Source organism: Neomonachus schauinslandi, chromosome 9 (assembly GCF_002201575.2).
Source record: "Neomonachus schauinslandi chromosome 9, ASM220157v2, whole genome shotgun sequence".
In the NCBI taxonomy this organism is placed as follows: Eukaryota; Metazoa; Chordata; class Mammalia; order Carnivora; family Phocidae; genus Neomonachus; species Neomonachus schauinslandi.
This window is the reverse complement of record NC_058411.1, coordinates 937459-952747: the sequence shown is the minus strand read 5'-3', so window position 1 is coordinate 952747 and position 15289 is coordinate 937459. Positions and strand designations below refer to the sequence as shown.

Below are 15289 nucleotides of genomic sequence, written 5' to 3'. Positions count from 1 at the left end.
CAGGCGGCGGCCGGGCGGCGGGCGGCGACGCGGGCGTCGGGGGACGCGGCGGGCGGCACCCCGGAGTGAAGTTCAGGGGCGGCCCGGCGGGGACGCGCGCAGGTTCGCGCCCCGGGACCCGCCCCGCGGCCAGCGGCTTCTGTTTACTTTCGATCGAGTTTTTCCTGCTCCGGGGCAGGTGCCGGGGGCGGCCGCGGCGGGCGGGCGGGCGGGCGCCCCGTGCGCGCCCGCCGGGGCCCGCGGCGACATGGAGTTCCCGGAGCACGGCGCGCGGCTGCTGGGCCGCCTGCGGCAGCAGCGCCAGCACGGCTTCCTGTGCGACTGCACGGTGCTGGTGGGCGCCGCGCGCTTCCCGGCCCACCGCGCAGTGCTGGCCGCGTGCAGCGTCTCCTTCCATCTCTTCTACAGGGACCGGCCTGCGGGCAGCCGCGACGCGGTGCGGCTCAACGGCGACGTGGTCACGGCGCCCGCCTTCGGCCGCCTGCTGGACTTCATGTACGAGGGCCGCCTGGACCTGCGCAGCCTGCCGGTGGAGGACGTCCTGGCCGCCGCCGGCTACCTGCACATGCACGACGTCGTCGAGGTCTGCAAGGGCAGGCTCAGGGACGAGGGCCGCGCGCTGCACCGGGGGACCCCCGCCGCCCCGGCCGAGCCGCCAGGCCAGCCCCCGCGCCCCCAGCCCACCCGGGCCCCGGAGCTCTGCCCGGCCGCGCAGAAGGCCAGGCCGCCCCGGGCTGGGGTCGGCGCCCTCCCTCCGCGAGCACCCGGGCGCCCGCCCTGGCAGGCCCCCGGGGACTCAGACCGGGCCCTGGACCTGTCACTGAAGCCGAGCCCCAGGCGGGAGCCAGTCCCTCCACCCTGTGTCCTTCAGACACCGCCCTGCAGCCAGATGCAACACTGCGTGCAGCGACTAGTGAGGGACTCGCGGGACTCGCTGTCGGAACCGGAGGACGGCAGCGGCCCTCGCAGCCCCCACGGCCCCCCGCAGCCCCGCTGTGCTCCTGCGGCCAAGCGCCGGGCCGTGGGCGTGGAGCCGCTGCGGGGGGGCGGGGCGGGCGGCGGGGAGCGGGAGCTGGATGCAGAGCGGGGGGCCGGCGGGCACCTCTGCGTCTGCCCGCTGTGCAGCAAGCTGTTCCCCAGCGCCCACGTGCTGCAGCTGCACCTCGGTGCCCACTTCCGCGAGCGGGACGGCGCCCGGGCGCGCCTGTCGCCCGACGGCCCAGTGCCCACCTGCCCGCTGTGCGGGAAGACCTTCTCCTGCACGTACACGCTCAAGAGGCACGAGCGCACGCACTCGGGCGAGAAGCCCTACACGTGCGCGCAGTGCGGTAAGAGCTTCCAGTACTCGCACAACCTGAGCCGCCACGCCGTGGTGCACACGCGCGAGAAGCCGCACGCCTGCCGCTGGTGCGAGCGCCGCTTCACGCAGTCCGGGGACCTCTACCGCCACATCCGAAAATTCCACTGTGGCCTGGTCAAGTCCCTGCTGGTGTGACCCGTCCCTGTGCGGCGTGGGAGGACGGGGAGGGACCTCCCAGGTGGGCCGCTGGGATGCAGCAGGAGGGATGGGAGCTGGTGGGGGGTGGGGGGCAGCCTGGTGCCGCAGCTCCCAGCAGAAAGGCCACTGCTGCCCCTGGACCACAGGCTCAGGCTCGGGGTGACTTGGCCTGGCTTGGGCCGCCCTCTTCCACGCTTTGCTCCCCCCCCCCCAACTGATTCCTGCCCCCAGCTGTGCCCTGGCTTTGAACTCTGTCTTCCTCTCCATCCCCTGTGTCAGCTCCAGGGGGTGTACCAAGGGCCCTGTCCCAAGGGCTCCCGCCCAGCCTCCTTGGCCTGAGGACGTTCTGCAGTCCTCTCAGCGGGGGCTTTCCTGACCCTCACTGACTCACGCGGGCATACCCTGGTGAGCCTGGCCCCAGGCTTGGTAGAGAATGAACACACCACAGAAGTTGTCAGCGTGTCCCGAAAACGGCACTTGGATGGAACAGGCTCCTCCTGGTGGGTGGCCTCAGGAGCCTCCGCGGGAGGCCCTGGGCCCAGGGCGTGCAGGCAGGGGACTCGGGGCACAGCTGGTGTGGCGGGGCTGCAGAAGCAGAACCAGCCAGACGCTGAGGGGCTCTTGAGTTCCAGGTGCTGGGGTGGGAGGTGGGTCCTCCAGAGCTTCTGATCCTGACCACACTGTAACTCGGTCGGAGAGAGGGAGTCACAATTTGGATATGATTCTCTTTAGATGCAGAGAGCCTCCCCGAGGTTGCCGGCTATCTGCCCGCGGGCGAGGGCCGTGCTGCTTCCCTGCCTGGGCCCGGGGTCCAGGGCGCCTCTGAGCATCCCCTGGGTGGGGCCCGGAGGGGCCTTGAGTATCGCCAGCTGCTACCGGGCTGCTGTGGGGCTCACCCTGAGGTCACCGGTTTGCCTGCTCAGGGTCTCCCCGGAGTGCCGGTCGTTTACAGAGCACTGAGCTGGGGGCCAGAAGCTGCTCTCTCTACTAGGGGCGATGTTTGCAGGCTTTCCCTTCCCTCCAGTGGGGCCTGGGTGGAAGCTGCCATCGAACAGGGAGGGGACAAGCACCTGCTGGGCTGGGGGCACAGCCCCCCACTGTCACCCACAGCTCCTGGACCCTGAAAGACCTCTGCATTTGCAGTTGGTGGGGGTCACCCAGCAAATCTTGCTGCCAGAATCTCCGTGATGATGGCAAGGGGCGAGGGCAGGTGGGGGCTTGCCCCTGCTTCTGGGGGTCCTACATGTGGCAGAGCCCCCTGGACTCCTGGTGTCCACTGACTGGAGGCACTGAGGACAGAGTCCAGCCAAGCTTAAGTTATTTTCTCGTCTCCTGGCAACACTTGATGTCGTATTTATTTGTCTGCCCGGTCTGGAGTGAAACGACCGGTGGCCTTCACAGCAGGCGGGCAGAAGGGGCCGTCTCCCTGCACACCCTCGGCTCTCCGGCTGTGCGGGCAGCCCACCGTGCGGTGCAGGGCCTCTCCCGGTGCTTGGGACTCCGAGGCCCTGGCCTGGATGCAGACCACAGAGCACACCGGGCAAGGGGCCCCCTGCTTGTGATCATCCTGGCTCTGGGCCCCGCACCTCTGAAGGGTTACCTCACGCTCCGTGTCACCTCCTCCATGATCAGGTTTCCGTGTGTGTGTGTGTGTGTGTGTGCACGCGCATGTGCGTGTGTCTAGTAAATGGCGAGGCCGAGCCATGCCCACAGCGCCGGCGGCGGCCCTGGTTTTCCCCAGGGGTTCCATGGGGGAAGGAACTTACTTTCCTGTCCTGACTTATCGACACTGGATTCATTGTCTTCTGCAAACAGTTACTGTGAAGTTAATGTAAAGACAAGTGGTTAGTTTTTAATGTGATAACCAACACAGTTCAGACGAAATCTCTATATATTTAACACACAATTGTGTGGGAATGTGTAGTAAAGGTGCGTGTGGATGCCGTCCGAGGGGAGCCTGCTGTGTCGGGTCCTCCTGGGCCCATCCCGCCGCCTCCCCGCAGCCTCATCTGCTCTGCCCCAGGGGTGGGCCGCGCCCAGTGACCCAGAGGACGGTGGTTTGTGCTTAGCGTCTGGCGGGAGGTTTTGTTTGCCATGACAGTCGGAAGCCAGAGCTGGCCTCCTGTGTGCCCATCATCGTCTTCATGCTCACAGTGCTAATAAAGTCCGCCCCAGGTGGAGATGGCCGGGGTTATTCCTGGGGACGGGAGCGTGTGCATCTCCAAGTGTGTGTGGGAAGTGTGGGCCCTGCTGTTCTGGGCCGGTGGGGGCAGAAGAGGCCCCGGGGGCAGGGGAGGGTCCTAGGTGGGCAGTGGCCACTCTGGGGACCCTGTCTCAGATGGCATCACCTGCTGTGCCCCGTTGCGGGGGGCGTGGGCTAGGGCAGGGCTATGGACAGGTAGCACACCCTCTTTCCTCAGGCTGCCCTCCCTGCCCTGGGGCGTGGGGGGGCAGGATGCAGGCTGGGACCTGGTGAGGGGACCCTGGTTTCTTGTGCGGGGGGGCTCTGGGGGGATCTGCTGAGCAGCCACAGGCCCTCGAGCTTGGATCTGAGGCTTCCTGATCCTCTGGTCTTGGGTCCTCCTGTCTACCTCCTGTCCAACCGCAACTCCTGGGCCCCCCCCCACCTGCCCCCCACATACCCTTTGCCTTTTCCCTTCCCACCACAACTCATATGTACCCCACCTCCCTCAGGGTGGGACTGGGCCCTCAGAGGCCGGGATTTGGGCGAGAGGTGGGCAAGGCTTGGAGGGGATGTGTCGCTCCTGGTCCCACCCTCACCCTGTGGGGCCCTCCCTGACCTCTAGAGAGCCCCGGGGACTGGGGGTGAAGCTGGGCAGTGGCTGGGCAGGCCTGGCCCCGTGGGGGTTCTAGAGCCCTGAACCAGATCAGGCTGGTGTCAGAGCTGACAGCTGGGCGTGGGTGGGCGTCCCGGCCCCTGCTCAGCCCTTGCATGGGAACGCGGAGCTGGGGCTCTCTGAGCATTCCCTCGAGCTGTGCCTTTTCACCGGGCCCGGGGCGGATAGGCAGACGGCCTCTCGTGTGTGTCCCAAGCCTAGTCCTGGCCAAAGTGTCCCCCAAGAAGAGCCAAAGCAGACCCAAGGGCAGGGCAGGGGGAACCGTACTTGCATGGGGTCCCCAAGGGTGGTGCCGAGCTGAGCTGGCGCTCAAAAGGCTGCTGGGTTTGGGGCTATACTTTGAGGCCTTACCAGTCCTTGCCCCAAACGCAGGTCGTTGCTTCCCGGCGGTGGTGCCCGGCACCTCCCCTCCCCCACGCAGCCTGCCTCCCACTGAGCCTTCCTCCTGGACCAGCGCCACTGACCTGCAGGGAGACCCAGTCATGTTACCAGTTGGGCCTTCTCAGAACCGGCTGTTGCCAAGCCAACCGGGGGCGGGGGGGCATGGAGAGGCCCCCTTAGGGGGAGGGGCTGGCCTGGGAGGGGGCTGATATGAGGTACCCACACTCAGCTCCCTGCCGGCTCCATCACCCACGCCTCTGGGGCTGGAGCCATCCAGCCTGACCCACTGGCGGGATGGCAAGCTGAGGCACGTGGAAGCGCCTGGGGCCTCCTCCTCCCTCCTATCCCCCTCCTCCACCAGCACTATCTTCCCAGTAGACCCCCACAGAAACTGACCCCTAAAATCTGGGCCAACTTCTAAGTGGAGGATGGAGTGCTCGGCCATCTGCATGAGGACTAGTGGTAGGGAAGGGCTGTTCCTCCTTCCCTGCGACCCCCTGCTTCCCGGGTATTTCCTGGCTCCGCCGCACCTCCTTTGCCCCTGTCAAAGGGAAAACGGGTCTGGGCCTCTCCCATGCGCGCCCACTAGACGTCCCCAACACCAGCGTGGACAGCAGCCCTCCGCTTGTCACAGAACCCCGCGGGGAGGGCCACCTGCTCCTCGTCCTGGTCCCCAGGGCAGTTCTGTTCTGCCTCAGTCTTCTCATGCATAAGATGGGAATCATGGCACGCCCCTGCAGAGGGGCGAATGGGGTCATGCCCGGTGGGCACACGGGCAGCGGCCGCTACATGCTGGCCGCCCCTTCCGCTGCGGACAACAGCAAGCCTGACACAGCTGCCTCCCCTGGCTCAGAGGGCCCCAGCGCCGAGGGCCTTGGCAACAGTGCCCCGCAGAGCAAGCGGGGCTCGTCCTGGGAGTGTGGCTGGGCTGGGTTGCGGGCGACAGCAGTTTGCAGTTTGGGCACCGGCGCTGTTGGGCCCTCGTGCTCCCTGGCCGGGCCCCGCAGGGGTCTCCACGGGCACAGGGGGCCGTGGGAGGAGGGCGGGGACAGCTGGCCGGGGGCCTAGGGCCGCAGGGCCTGGCTAGCGGCTGGCCCTGCAGAGACCTCAGCGGATCTGGGGTATCCCCGGAAACCCGGGGGCAGGGACCCACCTCCCTGATTGGAGCCAAGAGGCATTGCTCTCGGCAATGTGAACAAAGCCTACACTCAGAGAAACCCATTCCCCGCCCTGTGCCGCAGACACGGGGACACGACACCACGCCCTGGGCAGCTTGCACCACAGGCGTTTGCGTTCTCGAAATTCCCGAGGCTGGAAGTCCGAGATCCGGGTGTCGGCAGGGCTGGTTGTTCCTGGGGCCTCTCTCCCGGGCGCGGAGACGCGGTCCTCTCCCGAGTCTGTGTCCTGATCGCCTCCGCTTATAAGGACTCCCGTCCTAGAACCCCATTTTAACTTGATCACCTCTGTAAAGACCCTCCGTCCAAGTACGGTCATGGTGCGAGGTGCTGCGAGTTAGGGCTCCCACACAGGAATTCTGGAGACACACTTCAACCCCTAACAGTCGGGGTTTCAGAAGCTTGCGGAGGCCCACATCTGGGCCGGCCACTGCAGTTTTCTCGTCAGTAAGGTTTGTTGAGGATTCCATTTCGCCCTCCAACGTGCTGGGCAGCCCACGGGCCGCTGGGCACAGCCGCCTGCCGCCGTCCCGTGTCCAGACCACGGTGCAGGGAGGACTGCCCTCAACGGGCCCAAACCCATTCTGCCCACACCCTCCACAGTGGCCCGCACCTGAGTCTCACCCCCTCGTTGCTGGCGTCCCAGGGCACGGACCCCCGGCCTCGCTGTCCCGCCGGGCTGTCGCTCTCAGCTCTGCTTCCCCTGCAGAGTGCCCCTCCCATCTGCCCCCCCAAGCCGGCCAGGAAGGGACATCTCCACCCCCCACTGCCTCTCACAGAAGCTCATATCTCTTGAGGCCCACACCCCCCAAGGGTGAGCCAGCCTCCCTTCCTCTCTGCACTGGTCTCTGAGCCCTGAGGTCCCTCTGCTCGCAGAAGGCTCCCCCTCCACACACGCTGAGCCATCCCCTCATCCAGTCTCCGAGGCCAAGGCTCTGGACATCCCACGGTCTGCAGGCAAATGCATCCAGCATCCTTCCCTGGGCTCCGCGGCCCCTTCTCCTGCGCCCCCACACCCGGGTCACACAACAGCTGCACCCCCCTTGGAACCTCAAGTCCAGCCGCCCCCCGCCCCCGCCCCCGCAGCACAAGCTCCGTTTCCCCATTCGCCTGACCACGCAGCTTCTCGGTCACGAGTCTGAAGCTGCCGGCGTGCCCACCTTCTCACCATCTCCGGCCCCTCCCCTCCACCCGGCTCCCCTGCCCAGGCTCTGAGTCTTTGGGGAACCCAAGCCTGGACAGATGCGGCCCCTCCCCTCCCTGCGCGGCCCGCAGAAAGGGAGGGGCTTGGGCAGTCGACTTGAGCCCATTCCAAGGACACCATAGAAGGAGAGCAGGACCAACCGCCCACAGGGCTGCTGACGCCTGCCCAGCTCGGCTGGACCGACCCCCCGCACAGAGAACCACCGATGTGAGGGCGCTGGAGAGCCAGGGGGGCAGGCAGCACGTGCACAGGACTCGGCGGGAAGCACAGTGCCGCCGGTTTGTCACAAGGCACTTAGGGGGCACGCGGGGCAGTGCTCAGCACCGCTAGCCACCAGGGGCCCCGCAGTGAGGCCGCGGGACACGCCCGTGCCCAAACGGGAAGCCCGACGGCACTCACACAGGTGGGACGTGGCGCCGAGCTGGGGAAGGCGCCCCTTGCTTGGGAGGTAAAACATACCCCGGTCACGTGACCCGGCCATTTCCACCGGGAGGGCTCATCTGGGGGAGGGGAGACGTGTGTCCCCAAGGGACCTTCCTCACGTGTTCGTGGCAGCGAGAGCCGCGTTAGCAAAGAGCCTGCGACAACCCCAATGTCCACCAGCTGGAGTGGACGTGCCAGGTGCAGAATCCTCACCCCACGGGACGGCGTGTGACCGTGAAGGGGGGGGTCCCTGTTCCGGGGGACAGAGGGCAGCAGGCAGGAAGGGCGCCCGCCGTGCCGTCTCACCTGCACGAAGCTCTAGAGTGGGCGGGGTAGCATCCAGGGGGAAAATCAGACATTTGCCCCTGCAGGGGGAAGCGAGGATCAAGGGGGTCCAAGGGGACTTTGGGGGGTGGTGGACAGTTCCTGAGTTTTACAGGGTGGCATGCCATGTGGCCGTCAAGATGTATCAAACTTTACTGTGCATTTTGATGTGTGTACATTTAAAAACCCAATAGAACAGTGAAAGGGCAGGAACAGACAGGGCTGTGCATGCGGCCAGAAGAGCAGGGAGCGAGCAGCTGCTGAAACCGAGACAGGTGCCGGGAGCTTACTGTGCTCTGGACTCTCCCATGTTTGAAACTTTCCATGATAAAATGCTTGGAGACACCCTTCTGCATCAGACTGGCACAGCCTGGTCACATCCTCATGCGTGAGGCTGCGGGGCCCGTGCCTGGCAGGCGCGGAGCGGGCGCATGCCCAGCTGGGCCGTAACAGTGCCTGTGGGCGGTGGGACCAGCTCCCTGAGCTCCCGCAAGCGCCGCTCACCAAGCACACGTGCGGACGGCAGTGTGACCCTCCCTCCAGGTGCCAGGGACATGATCAGCACAAGAACACGCATGTGCCTGGTTACAAAATATTCTTGGAAGAATACTAAAGAAATAAAAGGTGGAATGTGGGTCATTCATGGGGAGGGAACTCGGTTCCTGCCTGACCGGGGGAGGGGGGGAGATCTGGTTTTATTTTGAATCATGGTATGGGTCACTGGTCACCAACATACATGAACTAGGTTAAACTTGAAACCCCGTCCTTTACCCCTCACATTCCGGCAGGACTTCTCATACGACTGCTTATGTCTGTGTCTTTTTACGCCCCTTATTCCCTCAGTGTCGTGTTTTCACCTTGATTCTGCCATTAAAAGACACATACCGGAGCTGCTTCCCCTGGCGTGTGCCCCCAACGCACCGCATTCGCCCCTGCCTTTGGGCTCCCACGACTACTCATTTCTCGGGTGTTCGCCAATGTTTCTGTAAATACGGATATTGATTCTCCCCAGTGTCCCCCACGGAGGTGTCACACCACAGCTGTTCTGAATGTTGCTGTTTTTCCTCTTAAAACAGACAGTAGAGATCCTCCCACACCAGGGCATGAACGTCCTCAAGGCCGTAACCTCTAAACAGCCACACCCGGTCCGCTGTGGGGTTGTGTCATCACCGGCTGGTCCCCTGGAGCGGACACTGGGCGCTTTCCAGAGTTCTGCTGGTAGACGCCATGCTCTGGCAGATAGCCTTGATCGCGGAGCCGGTGGGCATAGCTTCTCGGGGGGCAGAAGTACTTGCGATGCCGAGAGCGCCAGAGCGCCTCCACGGCGGCGGTCCGTGTCGTTTCCCCGGCACACCTGCTCCCTACTTGCCAACCACGGCATGTGACCGCACTGTGGGCTTCTCCAAAATCCAGTAGGTGAGGAATCGTTATCTCTGTATGACTTTCATGTGCATTTCTCTTACTACGGGTGACCCTGCACTCATGGGTCTTTTGTATTTCGTCCGGGTTGACTCTTGGCTTGTGTCTTTTGTCCATTTTTTTTTTTTTTAAAGATTTTATTTATTTATTCGACAGAGAGAGACAGTGAGAAAGGGAACACAAGCAGGGGGAGTGGGAGAGGGAGAAGCAGGCTTCCCGTGGAGCAGGGAGCCCGATTGGGGGCTCGATCCCAGGACCCTGGGATCATGACCTGAGCCGAAGGCAGACGCTTAACCAACTGAGCCACCCAGGCGCCCATCTTTTGTCCATTTTCCTATTGGGCATTTCCACTCCGATGTCAAGGGATTTGCCAATATTTTTGGTACATTTTTATGGTTTAACTTCGTTTACATTTAGCTCTTTTTAACTGCTATGTGGTCAAGGGGTGGCTCAGACTTTCTCGTTATTCAGATGAGCAACGCCGTCTGTGCAATCTGTCCAGCTTCGCTGACCATCGTGACCACGCACAAACCCCCCCTTGTGCTGTGGTTTGTGACCTCTGCCCTCCGCTGCCCTCCCCTCATTCTCCTGCGGCCATGACACATTTTGATCTCTGGTGGGGCTGGCCGCTCCCTCCTCTTCCTTTTCAGAGTCTTCTTGACTATTTTTGCTTGTTCATTTTCCACGTGGACTCCAGACTCAGCTCATCCTGCTCAGGGGGAAAGCTATTTACCCTGCAATCCACTCCAGTACGACTCCCCCCAAACCGCTCATGACATCAGCAGCCTCCAGGCTGCTTTCATGCCGGGGGCCGCGGGCCTCCATCTCACCACTCCCTGCTGCAAATACTCCTCTCCCAGCTTCCTTCTACCTCACTGGCTGCGCTCCACCTCTATCCCAGCTCTACACACAGGGCGCCGCTCAGCCTCCGCCGCGCTCCCTTCTCTGTCACTGCTGTTCCTTAGGGAGTCTCACCCTTTCCGTTGTGACAAATGCCCTCTCTTTTTTAAACATTTATCTATTTATTTTAGAGAGAGTGTGTGCAAGCAAGCATGGGGAGGGGCAGAGGGAGAGAGAATCCCGTAGCGGCCTCTGCACTGAGCGTGAAGCCCGACATGGGGCTCGATCCCAGGACCCTGAGATCATGGCCTGAGCTGAAACCAAGTGTCAGCTGCTCCACGGACTGAGCCACCCAGGCGCCCCTCCCCAGATGCCTTCTCTTGCCCATGACACCTGCACACTCTCCTGAGTGCCTTCCAGGAGCGCAAAAGGAAATCTGGATCCCCCCCCACAAACCAGTTCTCTCCCAGCCGCTCCCCTTCCAGCAACCAAGAGCCCCAGTGAGCCTGTCATTGGAGCTGGGAGCCTGGGTGTTCCTTCTTTGACCTTACTCCCCACGTTCCACAGAAAGGTCTGGGGCTTCTATCTGCAGGTCTGGGGCTCTCCACCTCCACTGCCAACACCCTGGTCCAAGTCACAGTCACCGTCCACACAACTACGGCCAGTCTGCCAAGGCATCCATCAGACCCTATCAGTTCCTCACCCCGCTTGTAAGGACATCCAGTCCCATTCTTCCCTGGTAGATGCGGCCCCTGCCTTCCCCGACCCCACCTCCCAGCACCTGTCCTGAGCCTTTCCTCTCTAAGGTTTGGAGTCGCCAGCCCTGGCCCAGGTCCGAGAGCGTGCTGCTTGCTTTCTTGCCTGGCCTGGTCGACCTCCACTGGAAGGGGCTGGGGCCAAGGGCCTGTAGGACTGGGGGTCTGGGGACTGGGGGTTGGGGCGAGAACCCAGATGACTGGGGGTGTGGGGTCTGGGGATTGGGGGTGTGGGATCCAGGGTCAGAGGACTAGGGGTCTGGGGGCTGGGGGTGTGGGGTCCAGGGCTGAGGACGCAGAGGACTGGGGGTGTGGGGATTGGGAGTATGGGGTCTGGGGTCGGAGGACTGGGGGTCTGGGCAAGAACCCAGAAGATGGGGTGTGGGGTCTGGGTGGAGGACTGGGGGTCCGGGCACTGGGGGCGTGGGGTCCGGAGGACTGGGGTGAGGTCCGGGGACTGGGGATGTGGGGTCGGGGCCGGAGGACTGGGGTGAGGTCCGGGGGTTCGGGGTGTGGGGTCCGGGGCCCAAGAAGCCGAGAGCCCCGCTCCTTCTCGCCCCTCCTCACTCTATTACGACCTGTCGCTGGTCTTTGACGCCACCCAGGGAGGTTCTCGAGGGCACAACTCGCCCCGCCCCGCCCACCCGAGCTGACGGGGGGCGAGGAAAGGCGGGCAGTCGGAGGAAACGGCCGGCACGTCCGCTCCAGGACTCGGCGAACAGTCCCGTACCAGGCGAGCACCCGACCCTCGGCTCGCGCCCGCAGCCACCCGGAAGTGTCGGCCCGGGCGCGCATGCTCGCTCCGCCTCCCGCGCGCTCCCCCGTCACGTGGGACAGCGTGCGGCCGCTCCCGGAAGTGCCCCGGGAAGCGCGCGCCCGGGGCCGCGGGTTGTGCGCGGCAGCGCTCCGCGGTCGGGCCGCGCGGGGACTCGGGTGAAGTCTGTCTGGCCGCCGCCGCGGGCGCTCGCGGGGGACCACTGCGCGGGGCTCCTCGGCTGCGTGGCGCGGGGCTCCTGGGCGGGCCGGGCACGTCGGGCGCGCTGGGCGAGCGGCACCGGGCGCTGACTCGGCGCCGACTTACCCGCGGGGCTCACCTGTCCGCCGGGCGGCGGGGCGTGGGCGGTCTGCGGACCCCGCCCTGCCCTTGTCGGCCCGCCCGCCGCCGCGCCCGGTCGGCTGGAGCACGGAATTCTTTCCGGGGCCGGAGGGGGATGGAGGAGAATTCCCACCCCGCCTGCAAGGGCTGGCATCCACGTGCTCTGCCGCGCTGGACGGCCGGAGGGCGGTGGTGTCGTCGCCCGACGGCTTGGTTTGCTCCAGATCTAGGAGTCCTACCTCCCTCCGTGGACAGTGGAATAAACCCCGTCCCCACCCCGCCTCTGCCTCCAGGGGGGCCCCTGAGCCCCTCCCTTCTTCCCTCCAAACCGGTCTAAAAAGCAAGCTTGATTTACCTACTAAACTTCCTGAAGGGAGTTTAAGCAAATGCCACTAATTTGCTGAAAAGCCTTATTAAGCTACTTGGTTGGATGATGGTTGGGTAAATGGATCGCTGCTGTATCAGTTGTCGCCCTTTTTGCTTCGAGTAGTAGAAATACTGACAATTGTGGTCATTTGAACCCACAGGAGCTTGTTTTTCCTCCCATAACAGGAAGCCTGGAAGCGGGAAGATTTCTGTTAGTTCAGCAGCCCAGGGGAGCCAGCCAGCATCTCTGTAACCAGGAGGGGCTTTTCCCTCATGGTCACAGAGGGTTGCCACAGCTCCAGATGTTACATCTGGGGCCCCCTGGAGGAACATACATCCATGTTCCAGGCTGGACAAAGGTGGAAAAGGATAGTGACAGAGCTGTCTCTTTTATCATGGAAACAAAGTGCTCAGATGCTCCCCAGTCGGCCTCCGGCTACATCTCACTGGCCAGAACTTACGTCCCAAGGCCAACTCTGCTGCAGCACCGCTGGGGAGTGGGCTTGAGCTTTGCGGGTGTTTATAGTGAAAGAGAAGAGAGCAGGGCTAATGGCTGGGGTGGACATCTGTCGCTGTCGCTGTCCAGTGTCTCTCATGGTTCCCATGTTGTCAATCCCGTCTTCCCACTCAGAATTCAGAGGGACCACCCGGGCCTGTGTCCCTTACCATGTCTGATGTGGCCTGTAAGGGGGCTGCCACACCAGGACACCAGTGGGCTGCTGGGACAACGCTTTGCTGAATCTGGTCTTGGCAAAGGCAGCGTATTTCTGGGGCGGGAGGTGGTGGTGTTAGCTTCCTGCTGCTGCAGAAATAGGGCATTTCTGGGCTTGGTGGAGGCAGCAGATCCCTCACCCAGACCAGCTCAGGTAGGGGGTCCTGGAAGCTTAGCCCAATCCTCAAACCATCTTACAGCTCCTTATAAATCCACATTTGCTTAACAAGTGGATTCTTTTGTCTGCAACTGTATGGGTTAGATTGTGTTCCCTCAAACGTTACCTTGAAGTCCTAATCCCCAGTACCTGTGACTGTGACCTTAGCTGGAAATAGGGTCTTTACAGATGTCATCAAGTAAGAAGAGGTTATTAGGATGGGCCTTAATCCAACATGACTGGTGTCCTTATAAGAGGAACATTTGGATGCAGACACACGAGGGAAGAGGCCTTGTGACAGCCGGGCAGAGATTGAAGGGGTGCAGCTGTGAGCCCAGGAGGGCCCGGACTGACAGCCACACCAGAAGCGAGGAGGGCGGCAGGGAGTTTCCTGTCCTGGGGTCTCCCGAGGGAGCGCAACCCTGTCGTCACCTTGATTTCAGATCTGGCCTCCAGAATGTGAGAGAATAAACTTCCGTTGTTTTAAGCCCCCAGTTTATGGTCTTTTGTTCCAGCAACCCAGAACCCCAGCCCCTGCCCCAAACCACAGTGCCAGGGTGAGTGGGAAGGGGGGTGGATGGACGTGTAACCAAATTCCAGGCGGTGGGGTTTGCTTAGTGATGAGGCTCCCCACATCCTTAAGAGAGACGAACAGCTGACTCAGACTCTCTCTGTGCTTTCCAAGAAGCAACAGAGCTACCACCCTTGGCAGCCGCCCTCCCCCACACCCACCCGGCTGCCCTGCCTACCTGTGCAGAGGAACAGGGAGGAGGGGAGACCTTGGCCCCATGGGGGCACCGTGTTCATGGTGAGATGAGTGATTTTCACCCCCCATGGCCCCTGAAGCCAAACCTTGGTTCTTATGCTCAGGCTGGGGTGGGCACTGCACCCAGGAGGGTGGGCCACAGCTGTGCGAACTGGGACAGCCAGGGCCTGGAGGGCTGGGTCCCAAGTCATCCTCAGGTCACAGGGTGGTGAGCCCTGTACTCTTGCTCTGACAGCAAGGAACCAGGTGTCTGCATGGGGAGGCCCCTTCCTCCTGTAGTCCGGGGCTGCTCTCCATCCCAGGATGTCCTCAGCATCCAGGGCTCTCTGCTTGGCGGGGGGGGGGGGGGGCGTTTCTCAGCATCCCCTCAGCCTGGAGGGGCTCTCAGCGTCCAGGGGACCCACTCAGCCTCCCAAGGGCACTCAGCATCGGTGGGGCTCTCCACATCTGGGGTGGTGGTGAGGGGTTCTCAGCATCCGGGGGAGTCGCTCAGCATCCCGAGGGCCCTCAGCATCCGGGGGTCTCCGCATCTGGGGTGGGGGTGGGGGGCTCTCAGCATCCCGGGGACCCTCTCAGGAGTCCTCCGGGCCTCGTCCCCGCGACCAGCGCGCCATCTGGCGGCCCCGAGCCGCAAAGCACCCCGCGCAGGACCCGCCTCTCTTAGGGATGCGCTGGGGGCTCCTCCGAGCAAATCGCCTCCGCACCCCGATCGTGGAGCTGAGGGAAAGCGCCGCCCTTTGAGTGCAGCTGGCGCGGGTGGAATCCGGGCTCCCGCCCTGCCGGGGGGTGGGGAGCGGACACCTGGGGAGACCCTGCCCCTGCGCGCGGACCAGGGGGTGTGTGGGACGGGGTGGGGGGAGCGGGGCTGGTCGCGGGGGCTCCCAGGAGAAAGGGGGAAGCTTGGGGCTTTAGGCGGCGCTTAGGAAGGTGGCTCTGTGTGCAGAGAGGAGAAAGGGGGGCGGCTGCCCTGGTCCGGGGCGAGGACGAGGCCTGGACTCCCCCCACCCCCAAGTAAGCGGTCAAGGCCTTGGTGGGCGTCCGGGTGTGGAGGGCCGGGTGGCGAAGCAGGTGGCCAGGGCCGGATCTGCGGGACAGGGACGGTCGCGGCGGGGGGCACCGGGGCGGTGACCTCGGCTCTGGCACCGGCGTTGGGGGAACAGAGAGACCTGGTGGGGCCTGGGATTTGGGAGGGGCCAGCACAGGCCTGTGTTGGGGCCGCGGGGGTGGCTGCCCCCCGGAGCCCGGGAGGGTGGGTGGCGGGGGGCGGGGGGGCGCCATTGCGAGCGGAGGGGCTGCCTGGAGCGGCGGCCTCGGT

The 15289-nt window shown here is 63.9% G+C and overlaps 1 protein-coding gene across 1 annotated transcript; it reads left to right on the top strand.

Annotated features, from left to right (window-relative positions):
• Positions 1 to 247: 247 nt before the first annotated feature.
• On the top strand, positions 248 to 2388 carry ZBTB42 (zinc finger and BTB domain containing 42). Its single transcript, XM_021679722.2, has one exon. It carries the CDS (start codon positions 248 to 250, stop codon positions 1493 to 1495), a length of 1248 nt encoding a protein of 415 aa, XP_021535397.1. The 3' UTR covers positions 1496 to 2388.
• The last annotated feature ends 12901 nt before the right edge of the window (positions 2389 to 15289 follow it).

What these genes read in the sequence shown, in the direction of transcription:
- ZBTB42 (XM_021679722.2), top strand. Translation starts at nt 248, where the DNA reads ATGGAGTTCCCGGAGCACGGCGCGCGGCTGCTGGGCCGCCTGCGGCAG.